Source organism: Vipera ursinii, assembly GCF_947247035.1.
Source record: "Vipera ursinii genome assembly, chromosome: 6".
Classification (NCBI taxonomy): domain Eukaryota; kingdom Metazoa; phylum Chordata; class Lepidosauria; order Squamata; family Viperidae; genus Vipera; species Vipera ursinii.
In genome coordinates, this window is record NC_139515.1 from 60,987,987 (window position 1) to 61,011,352 (window position 23,366).

The window sequence follows — 23,366 nt, forward strand, 5'->3', positions numbered from 1 at the left end:
GGGGGTGGTTTGGGGTGGGTGGGATTTTGGGATGTATTGTAAAATCTTGTTTTTGTAAAACTCTTTAATAAAAAAAAACATTCTTCTTAGTGAGGAATGACCTCTACATGGCTACTCTCCCAGTAATTTTCTGATGATGGAGTCATGAAAGTAATTACTTTAGCCAAGGCAATAGAGACCTGCAGACCCATACAGTATATGTTGTTTAATAGTTCTTTGTGACTGTCTGAATGTATTTATTTACTTTATATGTATGGTCTTTATTATTGAAGACTCTGGGAATCAAGCAAAATTATGTTGATTTTGATAGGTCATCCGCTCTTGGGAAGATTTACCCTTATTTCAGATCCTCTCAATTTCGAGACTCTGCCTGATTGTGAGTTGATGGAGTTTTAGAAATGGTTTTATAATCTTTTTTAGAACATTAAGCATCAACCACTTTTTATGTAGAATTTCAGAATCTTCTTTTGGTTTTGTTTATGAAACAAGTGAACCAAGCACCATCCCACTTTGGTGCTTTTTGTTGTCTCAATATTCTATATATCAGCAGGATCCACAAAAAGCTCTAATAACTAACTGGCAGAAATAGTCACATCTGGAAAAACTGAAAGGGTGTGCATACTTTTTCAAAGTCCCAACAATATACTCTAATCTTATATAGAAAAACACAGAAGCAGATGTATGAATAGATGGAATAGCAAGTTTGACATTTTGACAGATTATTTAAAAAGTGCTGGCTTAAACCAATAAAAGTTTGAAATTGAAAAAAGTGCCAGCTTGTTATGGGCCTTATTTCCACATGATTTTGCTGATGACTTTAGTTCACATAACATAGTTATGAAAAATGTCAAGATATCAACCAGAAGGTCATATATTTCCATTATAGAAAGGGAGCTACTTACTTGCAAAATTTTACATCTGTTGGAAAGGCAATCCATATCATCACAGGGCTGATACATTCCAAGTGTGACACAGTTCAGTAGGATCACCATCATGCTGACACATTCAAACCAGGTAGAAGGAAGAAATAAAGTCAAGGAAAAAAAGATCTCATTTACAAACAACATAATTAACCCTCAGATATATTAGAGTGGAAATTTTTGTTTTAAAAAAACTGTCGGAGTGTACAGTAGGTAAGCAATAGGACCAGAGCAATACAATGCATAAACAGTAGATAATTGAGATGATATAATTGCCCTTAGATTGTACCATTAGACTGCAGGTGAGAAAATCACATGATAGCATATTCCTTCATAGGTAGGATGAAAAAAACATGTACAAAATATATTCTTATAGATGAAAGAAATAATTCCATGGAAAAAGGTTTCAGTTAGGGATACTTCAGATACAGGCTAAAGTGGTATCACCTGGGAAGATTTTTTTTACTGAATAAACTGTTTACATGAGTTACTTTGTCTGCCACTCTAAAATAACCAAACCATTGTTTTCATGAAGATGGTAGTAAGGATATTGATACAAATAATGTGAAACATGGTCCAGTATAAATGTTCAACAAATACAGATTTATCTATGAGATAAATCTTTAAGAATCTCTTCCCCCTCCATGCACATCAGTGCATACACACAGACTCAATATTTTTATCATTACATTCTGAATACATCACTTCAAATGTACTGCAACAGGTTAAATGAGCAGAATTCATTTTTTATTAACATTTATATTATGTAATGAGGAAAACAAATAGCATGTATTTTAATTACACTTTATCCTTGTCATCCTCTCTTGTTCACATTTGTTTTAGTTGACTTTATATAAAAAATACTTAGCAATACCTTAAGAACAACTAATATAAATATATACTTTTGTATTTATTTGCTTGTCTTATTTTTCTCCAAAATAAGATCACAGTTACCAGTCATGTAAAACTATCACATCTTACTTTCCTGATGAATTCTGCACTAATATATCCCTGATTTATATACTTTTTTTTTTTAAAAAAAAGCTTCATTTTTTCTGCAAGGGTTCATCAAACATAAATAAGGAAAATCTTGCTGGGACAAACCAAAGACCTATCCAGGTTCCAGGTTTCTCACTGTCTACAGTAAGATGGCTATGGAAAGTCCATAAGCAAAATATAAAGACAATAACCTTAATAATAAACAACTCTCCACTAACCCTCAAGGATCAAAATTTAGAGACCTATCACTTCTGATTTTGAAGGTGGCTTATAAATATCATGATGAGTAGCTACTGTGATACTTATTTTTTCATTAATGTATCTCATAACTTTTAAAGAATATTTAAAGTGGCCATCAATGAACCCTGTAACAATGAATATCATTAATTTTTATCATGCCCTGGTCTCAACAATCCTTGGCAGTGATGCTGTGCCAGCTACAAGCTCTCCTATTTTTTACATGGACCCAGCAGGCTCTGACCCAGAGCAGGAGGCCTCTTTACCTAGCCCTTAAAACTATCATCCTCTGAAAAGACAGGAAAGCAGAGGAGAACAACACTACTGTCAACGCTGCTAACATCAAATGTTATTGCTTGACAAGAGATGAGGAAGTAGCTATTTCATATGTTAAACTTGTGTATTGCTTTAAGACTTGTGTGTTGTTTTAGTTTAAGGTTAGGAGGGGGGATTGCACTTTTCAAGGCCATCTCTAAGAAGATAAGGTTTTAATGGAAGGGAAACTGATTCTTTAAATTAACTGGAGAATATGATTAATGACAAAATTAGAAAGGTGGAGAATTGTGTTTTAATATATTGTGCAAGGGGCAGAGATTTCAGATCCAGCTTCCTTCGAGCAAGCATTTGCCGGTGTATTAGGCTAATAAAGGACTTTTAAGGTAAGCAATGCCTCAGAGTCACTTGAAAAGCCCATACGTTGTCAGAAACTTGACAACGTATGGGCTGCAAGAAGTACCTGGCAGGGCTACCTACAGCTAGCTAAAGGGACCCAAAACCTGGGCAAGCACAGGGACTGCCAATGTTAGAGGAAAGTAGTAAGATTCTGGAGCACGGTGACTCTGACTTGTTGATTCTTGCCATAAAACCTATAGCTGCCAAACATTTTCTGGAACTTTATTGCTAAATGCTTTTGAAATTTTCCCTTATACTATTCTCCCCCAAGCAGTTTACTTCAAGTTTGCTTAGATGTTTAGGATGCTTGGGACAAGTTAGATTTGTTTCCCTATTAAATCAGGTTCCCTAGTGATTCTTATCGCCCTGAAACTAAACATATTTGACTAAACATTCACATAGTGTTCTGCACATGTATAGAAAAGTTACAAGACTGAAAAAATAGCAAGCTGCCAAAATATCCAGTGGGCAATCCAGTTGAACTGGATGTTTTTATGTTGAACTGGATGTTTCAATTTTTTTTATAGCTTTACTGTTTTAAAATGTTTTTTTTTAATTTTTAGTTGTGATATATCTTCTGAACTGTAAGTCTCCCAGAGTCATTGACTGAGATGGGTGGCCATGAAAATTGAACAAACAAACAAACAAACAATTAACATCAGAAAATTTGGTCTTTCCTGGCTACTGTGCTAGTCCTGGAGGATGTCCTTTCATCCACTGCCATCATGTAAATCGAGCAGACTACTGGAGGAGCCTATCCTGCCCAACTGCCTAGATAGAATCCCATGTCCTTGTGTATGGTAACTATATACATGTAGCATTAACTGGAAACACCTTTAGATCCCTTCCAGCTCTAAGCCAAAGGATAAAGCTACCAATGTCCATGAAACAATAATAATCATACATTGCTTCCAATAATTGAAAATTATGTGTCTTAATACTAGTTGCTGGTGAACAAGGAGGATGATTCTACTGAATTCACATTCTGCATGTGAGCTTCTCAATAGCATTAGGCTAATTACTGTAAGAATATCATGTTGGCCAAAAGGTCTCTGGCAGGAATAACTGAAGGGTGTAACTAAAATAATCAAAATGGTGACCATGATGGTACAATTGAAACTTCCTAAATTTTATGCACAACACACCCTTTGCTTTGTCATCTGTATTTCTTCCTCTTACATATGGTAGTTAAAAGGGAAAGTTGTTTCTCTTATGATAAGCTTTTTTTACCATGGAGTCGATAGGTTGTGACAAAACTATTGCAATCTGTAAATCTGGAGGGTAATATTTTCATAGAGGGTGATAAATTATTCTCTTTCACTCACACAAACTAGAAATAGGGGTACTAATTGTTTTCAAAGCTTATATTGGAAAAACAGATCGCTGGTCCATCTAAACTGCTACTTTACTTCTAACAGTGGCCAATGTTCAACACAATTTCAGTGACAGATTTTAAGGGTACACTTAAAGAGGAAATGTGTTTTTTTATCTGAGCTGCTGTTCAGCAAAGATCCTAAAGCATGAGGATTTATAGTCCTTGCAATTGTTTTCTTAGCTACTGCATAGTGTCTCTGCACAAATTTAGCAACAAAGACAACTAATCCTTTTGCATATACTTTTTTACAACTAACTTCCAATGAGTTAGTTCACTTTACAATCTCTACTTCAGCGCAATCACCAGGAGTCAAATGCAATCCAAGAAAATCTTTATCTTTTTGTATTTCATCAGAATTCACCTCATTTTGCATAGAAGACACAAATACCATAACTATTTACCATCTTGTTTCTTCTGTCATCCTATCATGCCCTTTTCTACTTTCTGCACTTGAGCCATTCTTAATGTAGAGTTATATCCATGAGGATTTTCTAAATGGCTGTTTCAGAGGCAGGAAGCCTTAAATTAGCTGAAAGTGCCTTCATATTTTTGTTTTGCAGCTTCTGTGTTTAAATTTAGCCTAATGAGAATAAAGGCCCCAATAGTACACCAGGTAAAGGACTATAAAATCTCAAGAACATTTCTATCAGCAAAAAACTCAAGTAAAACGTCTTACTAGAATGTGAAATGTTGGTGAAGAATTAATACTGTATACCCTACAGTCTGTAGTTCATGGGAAATGGTAAATAGGTTAAACTCAATGCAAACGGAAAAGAGGAAAGGAATATAGCCTAATTTCTATACACAATTACATTGCTTGCTTGATTTCAAGCAGATGTCTTTTCAATTTTATACTTTAAACCCAAAATCATAAAAAGAAACAATTGCAAATAATTGTGACAAAACAATTTCATTTAATTGCTCTGATTCTATTGAAAAAACAAGCACGAGTATCATATGACTAGCAGGATGAGAAATTCCTTTGATAATCTGTTTGGTGAAAACCAGATTTTTATTCTTTGTACTATTTTTATCCAGCAGATAAAAATAGCAAAACCATCAACCGTATAATTGCACTACTACACATAGAGCCTCAGCTCCTGGATGGAGATAAACTAACTTAGAACACTCAACAAGCCTTTGCTAATAAGAATGAGGTGCTTATACCAATGCTGCCCATTTGAACTGGCTCTTATTCACTGAAAAAGAGTTATTCCTGGAGACCTGTCAGAGCATTGTAAGTGCAACGTGGAAACAACCCCATGCAGAGATGCTTCACGCCTTTATGCACTGAGAATTCAGGAATCCTTGATCAGAGATCCTCTGTTTGCCTAGTTACTTGTTAGTGCACATAAAGAAAATTTAGAAATTATATATCTACTGAACACTATAAAGTTGTATATTTTTGACACTGGGCATGCATGTCTATACTACTAAATTCCGTCTGTTTTTAACCTTCAGTTGGGTGAAACAGTACATCAACAATGTTTGAATCAACATACCTCAAATGGGCTAATTTAAAAAATGCATCAAAAATCTGGGATCCAAATCTGGGATTGAAATTTGGCAAAGTTGTGGCCACTTCAGCATCAGCACACTGTTATAGTCATCTGCAGTCACATGATTGTTATTTTTTACCCTCCATGCCACATTCCCACAAGAAACGTTAATGGGGAAGCCAGCAGACCATCAGAAGTCACTTTCATTCTGACTGCTGTTTTGCACACCTGTGGTCATTCTGTTTCTCAGTTTAGGTAAGGATATACTGTATTTCTGAAATGATGTCTTGATGGGTGACAAGCTGTCTAGTTATTCATTAACTTTATGCACAACTATTTTGCACTTCAAAATAAAGTCTTTTCAACTATAAGTATTTAGTGATTTGGGATGCCCCTCCTCCTGGTTTTCTTCTCTAGAAGTGGAATAAACTAATAACCATCATGTTCATTGACAGAACCTGATAGTTAAACTGGTTTGGACTGTCTTTTTCCAAGGAATGCTTAAGATAATATCCCAGTTCAGGTTGTTCGTCCTGATCTTTTTTATATAATAAAAGGGAGGATCTTATGCCTACTGATGGCAATATAGAGTCTAACAGTTCATTTGCATTAAATGGTTCAAAGCTTGTTTGACACTATTTACAATCATTTGCAATATTGCTGGGTTTTACATAAGATAATAACAGGGAATTTAAAGCTCAGTGATGAAAGGTACTCATACGGCTATATTAATATTATTATAAAAAGTAAAAGCAGCTTAAGTTCCTATACTTGTCTGTACAGAAATCATTCTGCCTACATTCAGAGGAACAAAATTCTGAAAAAATAGGAATAATTGCACCATATCCTATTGGTGAAGGACACTTTCCAAGGTCCTGAAAAGCCAGTATTTATTTATTAGTCAAATTTATGTAGCTGCTTGCCTCACGAGAACTGACTCTGAGCAGCGTACAATAGTCAGTAAGAAATAATACATATATGAAAGGAAGTACAGGTACTCCTTGACTTACAATATTTAGTTTGAATGGTCTTTTAATGACAGTTCAAAGTTACAATGGCACTGGAAAAAGTGACTTATGAACGTTTTTCACATTACAATCTAGAATGCAACCTAAGCAGCCTAGAATGCACAATTCAACTGTACCTAAAGTGTAGGTTGGAGATTCTTTAAGGTGAATAAGCATGACTGAGGGTTTGGGTTAGGGTTGGGATGTGTGTGCCTTTAAGAAAGACAATTGCTTTACAGAGGCAGAGATGGTAGAGGCATTTTGTTTTTACTATGTACACGGAATTGAGGGGAAAACAGCTATTTATAGCAATTTCCAAACTTCCCAGTTTCTAACACTCTCTTACTCCATCTGGAGGCTATTTGCAAGCAACCACCTGCACTGTTGCAAAGCTACTTCTCCCTCCACTACCACTTCCTCTCAACTTTTTACTGAGAGAAAGGTAAGAAGGGAATAGGTTGTTATACTTTTGAATCACTCCAGCTTTCAACAGCTGCCTCACTGTATAGAATTTGCACACTGCATCTCTCCCTAGGACTTCTGCCCAGCCATTTGGAACTGGAGTTCCCCAAAGGCTCCAACTACTCCTTCCATCCCTCCCCATGTCTGTCTTGGTTTTTGTGTGAAGCACATCCTTCTCTCTGGGAAGGCTTCAGCCAACAGCTTCACTCTTTTCTCCCTCTGAGGCCAGGGACCAGCACTGGCAAATCCCAACAGCCCAGCACACTCACAATGTCTCTCTCCAGCAACCAAATTCCTGTATCTTTTCCCCAAAGCACATTCTAGCCTGATGCCTCAAAGTAGCACATGTCTCTCCATTTTTCCTATCTTTCTTTCTTTCCTTAAACTGGCAACAAGTGCTGCAGCAACTGAGAAATGAGTTTACCCAAAGGACTTTAGTCCCCAACACCTAAATACTAGGTTTGGCCAATGTGAATGCTGCCTCCCTCTATCCCACAACATTCCTGGCTAGGATCCAGGGCAATTCATCTGCCCTTATACAGCACAACTGCACTTCAAGGCCATACCTGAGCTTCAGTAGCAGGCAGCCTGGCCACAAGACTCATGTGCTACATTAAATTCGAAGCACACTAGTGTTGTCACTGCCATACAAATGCTGGAGCCATGGTAGGTAAGTGCATGGTACAGTATAATGCTTGGTTTATAGGAGTCTGATCTTTAAAAATCAAGATAGTATACATTGTGTAAGAAAATATGATCAAATCCCCAGAGTGCTTTTGATTCTAGCCTTGCTTATTCAATTTACTTCTTACATATATATTTAGCTTTAATCTAAGTTACTGAAGGTATTTTATATAGGGTTTATCCTTTATTTCTATCTTTTCAAACAGTTTTCTAGATAGATGAAACAAGTCACTTTCTTTAAAACCAAAGTTGCTGGATGTGTTTGGGTGAAATAGACTTTATCTAATCCATTATTCTGACCAAAGTCCCACGTTGGCTCTCCCAGTTGTGTGAAAGCATGAAGCTTCCTGAGCGTAACTGGAAACCTTAGGAAATTTTTCTGATTTCCTTAAATGGAGAAAATGGAAGGCTGTCATTATTGTCATATCCACTGTGTGGGCTTGCCGTGGACCTTCTGATCAACAACCATTAAATAGTATTCTGGAGAAAATAGGCCTTTACCTACACCAGCCATATTGCCCTTAAGCACCACATTTCCTTCAACTTTAACTTTGAATGAAATCCAGGGATAAAAATAAACAATACTCTGAGAAACAACTAGTTTTGCTAGAGTTCTTTAAAAATCCTTTAGAACTCCTCAGTTTCCAAAAGATATTCCTTCAAAATTATTTTTAAATTTTATCTGAAATGAAGTTTTAGGCAAATCTATAGAGATAAAAAAAACAATGTGGGTTTCAGTGTTAAGTATGTCATCAGTATTGCGCATTTGCAGTTTGTATGTTTTAAACCAAATGTTGCATTTATCATACCAGTATACCTCCTTGATTTGAAAGTTTAATGATTAACATGAACTGGGGTATAATTGCCAATCTTTTGCAGGCTGGTTCACACATTCCTTCCATGTGAGGCCTCAGCTAGACAGCCAGCTGGATTTCCATATAGTCTTTGCCTTGGTCAGTGATCTGAGTTTACAACTTGGTTGCCAAAAGAAATTAAACAACAAAACTTCCATCATGAGACTTGAGTTTTTTAAGCTCCTAGGGGCTGGCATGGTGTGTCTTCTCATTGGTGAGAACTGCCATCAAACCCAATTTCCTATTTCATGGATATCTTTTAAGCCACGTCACAGTAGCTTATTCTGACAAGTTACTAGTCTCAGACAAATTGGTTGTTTTTAATTTTTATTTTCACTTCCTCACTACAAGCAATGAAGGGGAGAATATTGAGCTGGTCAGTGGTTTGATGCAGGAAGAGTTGGTTGGCTTTCCTGTTCCCACAAAAGCTACAGTAAGGGTGATTGTGAGTGACTGAGAAATGACTAAGCTTTGGGGAAATGCTACTTTGGCCATATTCACCATTGGGGAGGGGAGGATTAGGTTTATTTAATAAGCCTTGATGAAAACAAACATAAATATGTATAAATCTAACTGATTTCTTATTTGCTGCTATTATACTGAGCAACATAATACAAAGCCAAACCACAAATATAAGCTGACCAAACCTGGTTAGCATTTTATATTCTGCTTTCTGAATTTTGTGTATGTGTGTGTGTATACATATACATATACATATACATATACATATACATATACATATACATATACATATACATACACATACACATACACATACATACATACATACATACACACACACACACACACACACACACACACACACACAGATAGATAGATGATAGATAGATAGATAGATAGATAGATAGATAGATAGATAGATAGATAGATAGATAGATTTGTTTTCTGAGGTTTTCGCGGGTGTTTGTATGTAGATCTTTGGTCATTCGGGTTTTTCCCCACGTAGAATTGGAGGTATCAGGGCAATGTTTCAACCATTGAAAAAGCAAATCCGAACCCACAACGAGAACGACACACAACCACAAAACAGAAACCTAATTACAGCTGCAACATTAGCCAGTTTAAACCCCTCCAAACCACACAATAAGCAAACTGACACCCACTATAAAAACATGGCACCACCACAAACACGGAGCCAAACAAAAGCAGCACAACTCACCAGTTCAGGTCTAAGGCTGGCAGCTGCGATCAGCCCATACATTCAAAACACACTCTCACCCAGTCAGAACACAGTTAAACCCCCACCCAATCAGAGCACACCTCCACCCCATCAGAACACAGCCAAGCCTCCACCCACAGAACACACCCCCTCTGGCAGTTTAAAAAAGAAGAAAAATCAGCCACTATCACACACTTCTCCAAGAAGAACGAAGCTGAAGTTACCAGCCTGAGGATGATGGATGAGATTTCGTCGAAACATTGCCCTGATACCTCCAATTCTACGTGGGAAAAAAGCCGAATATATATATATATATATATATATATATATATATATATATATATATATATATATATATATATATATATAAAATTTGATAATTCCATAATTAATATATTAAGTAATGATACATTACTTTGATCTTCCCTTCTCCCATTTTTATTTCAACCTTAGCCAAAATATAATTCTTAATATTTTCAATATATAAATGATTAGGTATAAGCATTTTTTATATTTATACAAATAATAATAATAATCTCTCTATATAACATTTTTTTAGCTTATATTATTCTCATAAGCTTCATCTCATTAGTTCAGCATACATCCTGTTTTTATAATTTTTGTTCGCTTAAATTCCCTTATATTCTTGTCAGTCATAATTTCTTCATATTAGTCATCTAACTGTCTAAATTTTCTCATTTAGGTACATCATCCCAATATTTTATGTCATGCATTATAAAAATACTATACTTTTTATCTGTCTTATAGTATCTAGAAGATATAGCATCCTTTTAAATCAGTTTATATTTTACTTATATATTAATAAAAATTACATCAACCTACTATTTTAACATTTAATATATTATAAAACATACTATATTACTTAAATCTCATTATCCTTCTTGTTATAAGGCTCCTTTATGTTCAAAATTCTCTATTCTTTTAGCCATATTCAAACAAATGTTTATTCATGTAATAGTCCATCTGGTAGGGCAAGTCAAATCTCTTGTATCTGTCTCTGATCTTCTTCTTTTGCCAAGTAATTTTCCAAGTTGATGTAATCCGCTTACCCAAGGGTTCCTGTATTTTTACAAATGTTTTTGGGAATACAAAAGCTGAAGTAAGATAAATTCTTTCTGTCTCCCAAACTTTAATGTTTCTCCTAATAATTCCATTTTTCTTGTTGTATCAGAACCTTGTAGATTTTTTCCCGTTTGTGTCAAATTGTAATTCTTTTCCTTTATTATTTCATCAATTTGATCATACTCTTCTAGTTTGTAATCTGCTATCTGATTTGTTCCTTTGTTGTTATTTCCTGGGTATTTTTTAATTGTAGATTTAGATTGGAAATATACTTATTTAAATCCTCAAACTTGTTTCAAATTTCGTCGTGGTTTGAGTCTATTGTCATTTGTATTTGTCCTAACATTACATATATTTCCTGTGGAAAAGTATTTATCTTGTCTTGAAGTATTGCTTCTGGAGGCCCTTAATTTACCAGGCTAAATACTTCAGGAGAAATTATTGAATGTGGCATCCTGTCATTTTTTCATATGTATGTGATATCCATGTTGTCTCTCCCGTTCAAATAATCTTTCATCAATGTTTTAATTCGAAAGTCAATTTATCAGTCAGTTAAAATTATAGATTCAGTATGTTAAGCCACTTTAAATCCTTCCTGCAGATTTTTCTTTTCCATAAACAGTTCTTAGGTTTAAGCAACAATCCAGGTGGTTTTTTTTTCTTTCAATCTTTTAGCTGGCTCTTCCTTTGTTCCCATCTGTCTTCAAGGTTATTTGCAATTCAAAGGCACAACTTTTTCTTTGTTTCTAGGCATTCTGCCAATTTCTGAGTTCTTATTGTTAGGGTTCTATTCTCTAATTCTCCACTAGATGTCAGCAGTTATTCCTTTTTTCAGTTTTTCTTTCAATCAAAAAGTTATTTTTTGTTATATATTTTTATAATTCCCTCAGAATTTTTTAGGGTATAATCTTGACAGTTTTTTAGTTCCTAGATTTGTCCAGACTGAAATATTTTAAATCAAATTTTAGTATATCTCTTTCTACCTTTTATATTAATTCACCGCTTCCATCTGTAAGGGAATGGGGATATAGTCCCCTCCCTTCACTTCTGGAGGTTTTATTGCCTTAGGGATCTTTTCAAGGATTTAAATAGTAGATAGAAGAAAGAAGATCAGTATTCTCACCAATTCCAAGCACACTGTTCACCGATGTTTAGGTTCGTGCTCTGGGACTTCAGCTGCAAGCATCTTGTGCTTGACACTGATCTCACGCTAGCCTTTCTCCTGTTTGGTTCAGAGGGCTTTCCCCAGATCAAACGAAGCAATTTCCATTGCTTCGTGATCAATGGGGCACCCCTCCTTCACAGTCACCTCTCCAGGGCAACTTCGGACCCATCTAGGATCCCCCAAGCAGGAAGAAACTAGCCGTGAGGAGCAGAGGTCTGCTCTTGCCCAGCCATGCACTGCGGTGCAAAACCCGTAAGCCTCAGCTTTCAGAGTTTTGTGAGCAGTTCTATGTTAGCAGCTAATATTGGCTCAGTTCAGGTTGTTGATAGTGATATTGAGGGAATTTCAAAGTGATGTAAAACTGTAGCAGCTGTGGAGTTAAGTGGCAGGCAAAAAAATCCTGCATTTCCACCAAAGAATGGAATCAAAGAATGAAAGGAATTAAGTAAAAAACAAAACAAAACATTGAACTCATACTACTCTTCTTGAATCAAGAAAACCCATAGAAGGGGTTAACTATATCACAATCACCCACAGGGACTATCTCTAGTCACCATGGCAATAGATTTGAACCAGGTTTCAATCCTGCTATCTCTCCTTTGCCACCTCCATGCCTGAGCATGTAATTAATTTCAACTGCTGACAAAGCCAGTATTCAAAATCCTCATCATTTAGTCAGAAGTTTCATTACTAATTAACTTTATTCAGTTCATTTTTTTTCTAATTAGCAATGATCTTTCCTTTCCTCATTCCTACCATCAATGCTTTTTAATATCTTATTGCTAATTTTCTATCTCTGTCCCTCTGAGCCCCTGCTTTTCAATTCTTGCTCTCTTAGTGAAGCTGAAGATTGGATCTACTCACAGGGCTAAAAAAGTTTAAAAAAGCAATAATTTGCAAGGATATCATGAATGGGCATTCTGTATCAGGAAGAATCTTAAAATGGTCAACCCAGCCATCTTATTTGAGCAGCACCATTAGATAGTTCAAAGAAATGGTAGAGAAAATTTACAGCTTTCTAACAGCCAACAGAAGAGAAAGTCTTTTCCTAAAGTACTACAGTGAAGGGGACAGTTCAAAACTTTAAGCAAAAACAGCTTGTGTTTCTTTGTCATCTTAGTTGGAAACAGCAGTACAATAATATCCTTTCCTCATAACACAGAAATGAACTAATAAAACAATGATTTAGTGCAGGCTATTCTTCTCTTTCAGTGAAAAGTTAGCTGGAGATGATTCCATCTGAAATAACGTATGTGAATCAGATTTATAATCCTTTACCATTTTAGGGACTATTAATATTGCCAATTGCCTCTTACATTTCTCCTCAGATATTGATTGGCTGTGATCCAGCTGTGAGTGTAATAAGGCCTCCATTTATTTTGAAATATGTGATGAAGCCTGGAACTTTCAACTCCTAAAGCTTCTAAGAACAATTAAAGAGACTTACTTTCCTGCCAAATGCATTACAGGCTATAATAAAGAAAGGTAATAAAAAGTGACAATGTACATATGCATTAGCATTATGCCCACAAGATATGACAGCCTTCTGCAACCTGATCTTCTCCTGATATTCCTAGAACTTGTAATTTCAGCCTTTTTCAAAGGCCCTGATTCAGGACAAATGATGCTAAAATCATTTTTAAATGAGTTTGACAAGTTTTTTTTTTTACTTCTAGCACTTAGCTCACGATTGTTGACACTATGGTCCAGTCATGCCTAGACCTGATAAATCTATATATTTCTTAAATAATGGATTTAGAGCCATTTTCAAGCAGTTTTTATATCCGAGTTCATTTTTTCCCATAAAATATTTGCAATGCAGCTCTGATTTGACCTGCAAATGTATCATCATCATCATCATCATCATCATCAGAAGAAGAAGAAGAAGAAGAAGAAGAAGTAGTTGGAAGGGACCTTGGAGGTCATCTAGTCCAACCCCCTGCTCAGGCAGGAAACCCTATACCAAATATTTCTCTTCAAAATTTATTCTAGTAGCCATAAGCCCCACAAATTTTAACAAACCTCTAAAAAGGTGCATGAATCTCCAGTTAAATTGAGACCTAGAATGAAAGTATTTTAAACTGGAGGTTTCATATTCCCAGAAGTATAAAAGAAACAGAAGTAGGTCACAACTGATAGCATTAAATCTCTGTCCTAATTTTTCCATATGTGAAATATGTAGTAATGACCATTCATTTTGGCTTATTCAATTGGAGATGTATGGTGGATATCCAACAAGTAACTGGCTCATCTTGTTCATAGAAAAAAGAAAAATAAACTTCAGTTAACATAAAATACTTCTGATAGGCTACTAACTAGGAGCCATTAATCCTACTAGTTTGCCCATCTGTTCTTAGGCCCAATTAAAAACGTTCGTCATGATCTGTATAGTCCTAGATGGGAATTCTCATCATTTTCTAATATTAGCCAAGTGACCACAAAGGAGAAGAAGAATGGTTATGTTAAGGAAATAAAGTGCATGAGTCTGAAGAAGAGAACCTTCTTGGCTTGGAGACTTTGATTACTAAATGTGCCACTTATTGTTTTCCTGGCAACAGGCTATGATTTTCCTATTCTCCCAAGGACTTAATATTCTAATAGTAGAATAAGAATTTAGAAATGATCACTTTCCACTGCTAATGCCTGCCTGCCTATCTATCTCTTTCTGTGCCAATCATAATGACCCAACTGGTCTGTTGACCACCACAGATCAATGAAGGGATGGGTATACCACTTCTTACCCCATGCCTACCAATCTCTTCCCATCTTGCCAAGACAACTCTGCAGACTAAAGTGTGTGTGGGAGGAAGTAAGTCTATTTTGCTCAGCCATCCTGCAGCAACTATGCTACTTCCTGTCTTCTTTATTTGGGTGCAAGTGCCCAATTTTTGTTCCTTTTGTAGTAACCTCACTATAGCATCCATCAGCAAATGAAGTTATAGAGGCAAAATCTCTAACATAGATTAGAGCCAGCAAACCGTAACATTACTCTTGACGCTTCTGATAAGGTATCTACCTACATTATTCCCCCTAAAGAGATATGCCAGCTAAATTTAAAGAAAACATGCCAAGCTTTGTAATTAAGAAAGCCAGAGAAATGAAGAACACCATTGCACCATACAAGAACTAGCCATTTAGTATTCTTTTGCATCATTCCAAGAAAAGGTTAGCTTTGCCAGTGAGCCAATCAGCTCAGAAAGACAAGTAACTGGAGAATGGCAAACATCAGGTTCTATTAAGTCCTTATTTTTTAACCATTTTGAATATTTCTTAAAAATAAGTGCAGTACATTTTCTACATTGGTTCCACACAATTTAGATTTAGATTTTATTAGATTTATATACCGCCCTTTCCCGAAGGACTCAGGGCGGTTTACAGGGCATTTTAAAATCACATCAATATAAAATACAAAGTTAAAAGAGAATTAAAAGATTAAATTATCCCTGAAAATAAAACCCCAGTTAAAATTCTCAGCCTGGGTCAGAGAGCTCAAAGAGCCAAGTCTTCAGGTCTCGGCGGAATGAGCGTAGGTCAGGGGCAGTCCTGAGCTCCACGAGCAGCTGGTTCCAGATGGTAGGCGCACCCACAGAAAAGGCCCTCTCCCTGGGTGATGTCCCTGGCAATCTTTTACCGGCGGCACCCTGAGAAGACCCTCCCTCTGCGAGCGCACTGGACGAAGGGAACTTGATGCTGGCAGCAGGTGTTCCCTCAAATATCCCGGACCCAAGCCATTTAGGGCTTTATAGGTCATCACCAGCACTTTGAATCTCACCCAGAGGGCAACCGGAAGCCAATGCAGTTCATGGAGTAGAGGTGTTACATGGGAGTATCGGGAAACCCCCATCACAACTCGCGCGGCCGCATTCTGCACCAGTTGTAGTCTCCGAATGGTCCTCAAGGGCAGCCCCATGTAGAGAGCATTGCAGTAGTCTAAACGGAAGGTCACGAGCGCATGAGTGACTGTGCGTAGGGCATCTCGGTCCAGGTAGGGTCGCAACTGGCGGACCAGGCGAACCTGGGCAAAAGCTCCCCTTGTCACGGTTTGTATATGATCTTCAAAATTGAGCCGTGAGTCCAGGAGGACGCCTAAGTTGCGAGCTTTATCAACGGGGGGTAACACCTCACCCCCCATCATTAAAGGTGGAATAGTTTGGTTAGCCCGAGATGCCAGTACACAAAGCCACTCAGTCTTGGCAGGATTGAGACGAAGCCTGTTTCTCCCCATCCAGACTTGGACCGCCTCCAGGCAACGGGACATCACGGCGAGGGCATCACTACTTTCACTACAGGTACCTTATTGCACAATAGTGCCAAACTTTCTTTATCTCTGTTTAAAAGAGGTACAAAGGAAATCTTTTAACCATTCCTTACAGTGAGACCCTGAATCTACCTGACGGAAACTTCATGGGGGGAAGGGGAGAAAGAGGAAGCATTTTGACATTTCTTTATTAAAATCTATGATTTAATCATTTTTAATCAGGTTTTCTTGCTTTGAATGACATATCCAAATTAAATCCTGCATCTCTGAGTGTAACATTAGTTTGAAATCTTGGCTAGCTGCATATCTCTAATCAAATATGTAGTAAACAAACAAGCAGAAAAACCTTTTTTCCTTTTTCCTCAATAACCCATTCTTATAATACAGTGTAGGTTAGGTACATACATATAGTGAAAGGAAAACATAAACATTTATCCTTTGTTATGGTTTTCTAATGTGGAATTTATATTCATGCAAGATAGCATTATACATACAAGTGGTCTCTTGAAAAGGATACAAAAGGAAAATATTGGTTAAAATCATTCTATGGCAGTCACGTATGCTCAGACTACTCCACTTGCTTCTTCCATCATCTAAACTGCTTTGACTCACAAAGGCTCACAATGGCAGGCGCCCATTTGCTTTTTAGGGTGGCAAATTGCCAATGAGATGACCCTGTGAATACTTTTCCTCTTAGAGTTCACCTCTCCTCCTACATCTTTTTCTTTTCCCAAAAGACTTCCTGTTGGGTCTGTAGCATCTTCATTTTAATTAGATTCATTATGATTGCAATTTTCTCTCCTATCCTTTCATAGTTCTATTCACAATAACCAATAAAACTATCATTCTTCCCTTGGCTTGGCTCTGTGTTGTCTTTTCTCATGCACGAATATGGATAACAAGCATGAAGCCAAGGTTACTGGAAGGCAGCAAATACTGCATTTGGAGTAAAAGCCTGGAGTATAAGGCTTTATTTATTTATTATTTGAAACTGCTTACAGATTTCATTGCATAGACTTTGGGCAATATACAACACAGAATAAAAGAAAAGAAAACAATAAGGTACTATAAACTTTCTGCTAATTATAGTCACTCACAGTCATTTGAAATTAGCAGACTTTTGTTGTTGTTAGCTGCGAAGTCGTGTCCGACCCATCGGGACCCTATGGACAACGTTCCTCCAGGCCTTCCTGCCCTCTACCATCTTTTGGAGTCCATTTAAGCTCACGCCTACTGTTTTATCCTCTTCAGCACTGGTGTTTGGGGCATAGACTTGGACTACTGTAATATTGAATGGTTTGCCTTGGATTCAAACTGAGATCATTCTGTCATTTTGAGGATTGTATCCCAGTATTGCTTTTCCTACTCTTTTATTGACTATGAAGGCTACTCCATTTCTTCTGAGGGATTCTTGCCCGCAGTAGTATACCTGATGGTCATCTGAATTAAATTCACCCATTCCTGTCCATTTTAGTTCGCTGATACCTAAGATGTTGATGTTCAGTCTTGTCATCTCTTCTTTGACCACATCCAGCTTGCCTTGATTCATGGATCTTACATTCCAGGTTCCTATGGAGAAAAAATCTTTACAGCATCGGACTTTCCTTTCACCACCAGACACATCCATAACTGAGCGTCCTTTCAGCTTTGGCCCAGTCGCTTCATTCTTTCTGGTGCTACTAGTACTAGCCCTCTGCTCTTCCCCAGTAGCATATTGGATATTTTCCGACCTGAGGGGCTCATCTTCCAGTGTCATATTGTTTTGCCTTTTGGTACTGTCCATGGGGTTTTCATGGCAAAGGTACTGGAGTGGGTTGCCATTTCCTTCTCCAGTGGATCACGTTTGTCAGAACTCTCTGCTATGACCTGTCCGTCTTGGGTGGCCCTGCATGGCATAGCTCATAGCTTCATTGAATTACGCAAGCCCCTTCGCCACGACAAGGCAGTAATCCATGAAGGGGTAGCAGACTTTAGAGCAGTGCAAAATACAAGAAATGTTAGGGGGCTTGGAACCCAGGACCTCCAGGAAAAACTGATTTCAAAAATGAGCATTTAGAAGGAGTTCTTCTTGGCCCAGACTCTGTGTAACTTTCATTGGGGTGGCCCTCAGTGGACTCTCCTTCCATTCCAGACAAAGCAAGCAGAGGTACAATTGGTGAGCTTGATTTCTGATTATATCCCACTGCTATGTCATATACAGTTTTATAAATAATACTAGTGCTGAGTTGGGTCCAGAACCCTATTGTTATGCATCTTAAATCAGCAGTGCTAGGGGAAAAGGTTCTCTGCTGTCTCTGCTGATTTCGTGCTGTTTCTGATACTCTATCCATTCCAATGATTTCCATAATCCTATTCTCTCTTTCTCCCCTCCCTCTGATTTTCTTCAATCCCAGTTTACTTTCTACACAAAATGAATGACAATATGACAAATCCAGGAATAGCAGGAGCAGTTGGAGTCTCTAAATGAATAGGGCTGTCTACCTTATTTTAGAATAGAACAGAATAAACTTTATTGTCATTTTTTATTGTGGGCACATTGGCACACATTAAAAATGAAAATTTGTTGCTTGCTCTCATATGTGTACACATACATAACACAAATTTAAACATGTTATATACAACATAGGTATAAACCTATACCCTTGCATATAAATAACATAAATATTAATCACTGTCTATTTTGAATACATAGCAGAAAGTGGAAACTTTAGAGTTCACAAGGTTAATACTGTATGGAACAAAACTGACTGAATCTGGATGTTCTGCTTCAGATACCATGATGCCTCTTCCCAGAAAGTAACAAGGAAAACAGGTTGTGAAGAGGATGTGTCATGCCCCAGACAATCTTGTGGACCCTGCTCAAGCAATGCTTATGTGCTATGTCCTGGATGGAAGGGAGGGAACTGCCAATGATCTTTTCTGCCATCCTCACCACTTTCTGCACTGCCTTCCTGTCTGAAGCAATGATGCTTCCAAACCAGACCATGATACTGTATGACAGGATGCTCTCAATCGTCCCCCGTAGAAAGTGATAAAATGTACTTTTCTCATGCAATGTAGAAAATGCAAGCAAGGCAAGGCTTGCTTTACCAGTATCTCACTGTTGAGTGACCAAGCCAACCTACTCGTTAACTGCACACCTTATATATCTACCTTATTTTAATTCTCAAATATCCTAGTTGTCTATGCCTATGTTTCTATAGGGGGAAAAAGGTTCTTTGCAGACACTGAATTTCCTCAGTTTCTGCAAACAGGCTGAGAATGATAATAAATGAACAATATCAACTCCTCTTGAAATTAATGTTTGTTCATTCATTGTTATGTTTATGTCTACATTCTTGGAATACCAGTTCACATCAAGTAAAAGTAACAGCTTCACTATCTAACAGCTGTTGTAGTAAACAACTGTTTGTAGGGGACTCCTGGGGAAGCCACTTGGGTGGCAAAACCTGAGTCAATTCTGCAGAATATGGATTAAAAACCTCCAAAATCTTATTAAGATTGCATTTCATGCAATGAAACATTAAGAAATGTTGCAAATACCCTAAATATACCTACAAGCATGCTTATATAAACAGATTCACAGAAGAAAATTCAAATGGTGCAATCCACATTTGGTCATTTCACAATTTTTAAGGAAGTGGAAGTGGAAAACAGTATCTTCTCACATGTGTATCATAATCATAGCATTTCCATAGCAACCTACTACTGTCCTGTTATGTATAGCAGCTGGTTTTACACTGCCATGTGCAGTTCCACAGCACCTGTGTATGTATAATAGACTATTTGCTTATCTATTTTTAACATTTATATATCATATTTAGAGACCACCCATCTCTCTCATGGAGTAACTATATGCTGTGCTATTTCAGCTAACCTTACATTCTAATAGTGAAATCTGTTAGGCTAAGTCTACACCTCTTTATTAGGATTAAATTCCTCATAAACCCCTCAAATTCATCTGGGTTCATTCATCTCTTATAGTACAAATATACATATACACACATTACACACACCTACTGTACACATATACAGATATGTTAATTGTAAGCCAATTTGGGAATCAGTGTAGGTGAAAATCTCTTTCTCCCATCATTCAGAATCTGTGTGTGTGTGTGTGTGTGTGTGTGTGTGTGTGTGTGTATACATGCACATGTGTCTGGAGAGGGAGGTTTTCAGCTACATTGACTCCAAAATTGGCTGATAATTAAAATGTACATAGAGATAGAATTAAAGTAGGAATGCACAAAATGTAGAGCAGAGTTTGCCACTTTCTGGAAGAAACATTTATATGATAACTTTTTGTTGAGAAAGATGTTCAAGGCAGCTTATGGTTTGTTTGTTTTTTAAAAAATTAAAAAGCAGCTGATTGTTTTAAAAGTATAGATTTTTAGAAAATAGTAAAAGTAAAGACTTGGTTTAGATCAGGCATGTCAAACTTGCAACATCACGTGACGTCGCGTGACGTATTGAGACTTTTTCCCCATTGCCAGCAATGGGGAGAGTGCGGTTTCGTCATGATACATCTGGCCCGTGGGCCGGTAGTTTGACATGCCTGATTTAGATGTATTTAGTTTTAGCCTTAAATTAAAATAGAATCTTGACAAAATATTGAGACTGTTATTCTAAATCACAATAAGCCAGTCTCTTTTATGTCTATTTCTTCCTGTGAACATCTCTGACTAGAAAAATAACCTGGTTGCTGGTCCATATCCCAAAAATGAGCCAAATTCATGTTTTAATCTTTGTTTTCCATTTTTCATTGGTAAAACCAGCACATTAAAACAGTACCTTTAATAGAAGCCATAATCTAAGAATTGTTACCACCCAAAAGAGATTATTTCTGAATTAATTCTGTCTGGGGAGAATCATGCAGTCAAGATTCTGTTAACAGTTTTGATTGAATTGCCTACCTCTTTTACTTCCCACAGTCTAGGTATTCAGATGTAAATATTATTTTTTGTCCTAGTATTTTCAGCTAGTTGCTTTGCAGATGGCTTTCATTAAGGCTTTTAACATTCCTTGAAATGTTTAACTGCCAAATTGGTCTCTTCTGTGAACTACTTGGATTTTCACTATTTAAAAGATATAAATTCATCAAGTAGATGTCCACATAATGCTGAAGGGATTTCCTCTTGTTGTGCTTGTTTTGCTTCTGACAGCTTTGTTTAACAGTAACAAGTAACTCTGGATTGACTGCAGCAAATTTTGGCAGAGATGTGCCTTTAATTAGACATTTTGCTGCCTACTTGTGAGACAGGGGATTGTAAAGTCCCCAGCTTCCTCTCCTTTAGGTCCTTCTCTCACTTCTTTATTTCTCTAAATTTTAGCATCATATATTTCCCTCTTATTCTGGTTGACCCATAAATTTCCTTTAAATGATTTAAACTATGAAACCTATGCCTGTTTTCTTCTTCCATTTCAGACATGTGCAATATTTGTCTAGGATGGGGGGTATGCTAGCAGTTGAATGACATATTTGTTAGCTGTCCTGGATTGGTTGTGGGATTACATCAGACATGTCAAACTCGCGATGTCACATGATGTCGCTCAATGTATCGGGACGGTTTTGCCATTGCCGGCAGTGGAGTACATGTGGCTTCTGCATGACGCATCTGGCCTTCAGGCAGGCAGTTTGACACTCCTGGATTATATCATCCGAACCTTAGAAATTGTATTTTTTATTGGGGGACTTCAAATACAATATTCCTTCCTCTAAATTAGGGGTGTCAAACTCGCAACATCATGTGACATGTCGCGACATATTGTGACATTTTTCCCATTGCCGGCAATGGGCTGGGTGTGGTTATGGCATGACACATCTGGGCCGGCAGTTTGACACCCCTGTGTCTAAATGGTCCACATTTACTCCACCACAGAATATTTGACTCCTTTATCAGTCAAACACCTGTTTTCAAAGCAGTGAGACATTTACACTGTATAAACTCCAAAGGGCATTAACTTTAGCACACCACAATGCACTTTGCACAGCAGTCTTGGAGAGTCGATGTAAGAAAATCTCATAGGAGCCCCTGTGCCCCTGTGGACAAGGAGCCATTGCAAGTACAAGGGTCTCTGGTGTTCTCTGAGCTTGATTGTTTTCTTGCTGATGTTTCATTACCCAAACTAGGTAACATCATCATTGATACTGATGATGCATCACTAGCACTGAAACATCTGCAAGAAACAAATTCAGAGAGCAAGAACCTTTCGTTTCGACCCTGAGCTACAAATATTCTCCTTTATTGGCATCAAAACTACTGTGCATATCCTATTATTCTGTACCTTCTATGAGGACTCACAGACCCATCTCATAACATTTCACCTGATAAAATATCTAGGAAACACCAATCTTCTTATGTACAATTGTTATTTTTGGGTCATTCAAAGATAGTCTCTTTGAATGTAACTAAATTTTGTTATACTGTCTGCAAAATTAGGCAGGCTTTGACTGCCCACTGACAATTCACCACCTCTTACACAGGTAGTATATATTTGTTAAATATCATCCTGTCTTTTTTATTTCATTTTATTTTATTTGTAATGCTTCTTATTTGTAACATTGGTCTGTGAGTATAACAATTACTTACTTACTCATCCAACCACAAGTGCTGCATAGGCCAACTGGTTTCTACTACAATCTTTTTTTTCTTCCCAGCCATTACAATCTGATCTAGTCCTGCTAAGGCTTGCCAGGGATATTCTTGTACAACTTAGCCACAACTGCTGAACTCCAAAATTACAACAAAGATGAACAGCAACAAAAGCAAATAGCTATCTAGCCTAGAGCTGCAGCATAGGTTACAATGCCTACCTGCATATTGTGTGCCTCACTAGCTGAAAAAAGCAGCCAGAAATATGCCTCTAACTTGCATACACATAATAGCACCTCTCTTGGAAGTGCTTGCTTTTCACTGTAGCAGATTATTTTGATAACAAATAGGAGCACTAATATTTCTTTTTTGTACTCT

The 23,366-nt window shown here is 37.2% G+C and overlaps 1 protein-coding gene across 1 annotated transcript in view; it reads right to left on the reverse strand.

The window, feature by feature from the left end:
* CACNA1I (calcium voltage-gated channel subunit alpha1 I) overlaps nucleotides 1-23,366 on the reverse strand; it is a gene marked incomplete at both ends in the record, with an annotated part of 335,073 nt that overhangs the window by 158,710 nt on the left and 152,997 nt on the right. Inside the window, one exon of the mRNA XM_083365368.1 lies at nucleotides 903-1,014. Coding sequence (XP_083221494.1) covers nucleotides 903-1,014 — 112 coding nt within the window. The remainder of the gene's footprint in view (nucleotides 1-902; nucleotides 1,015-23,366) is intronic.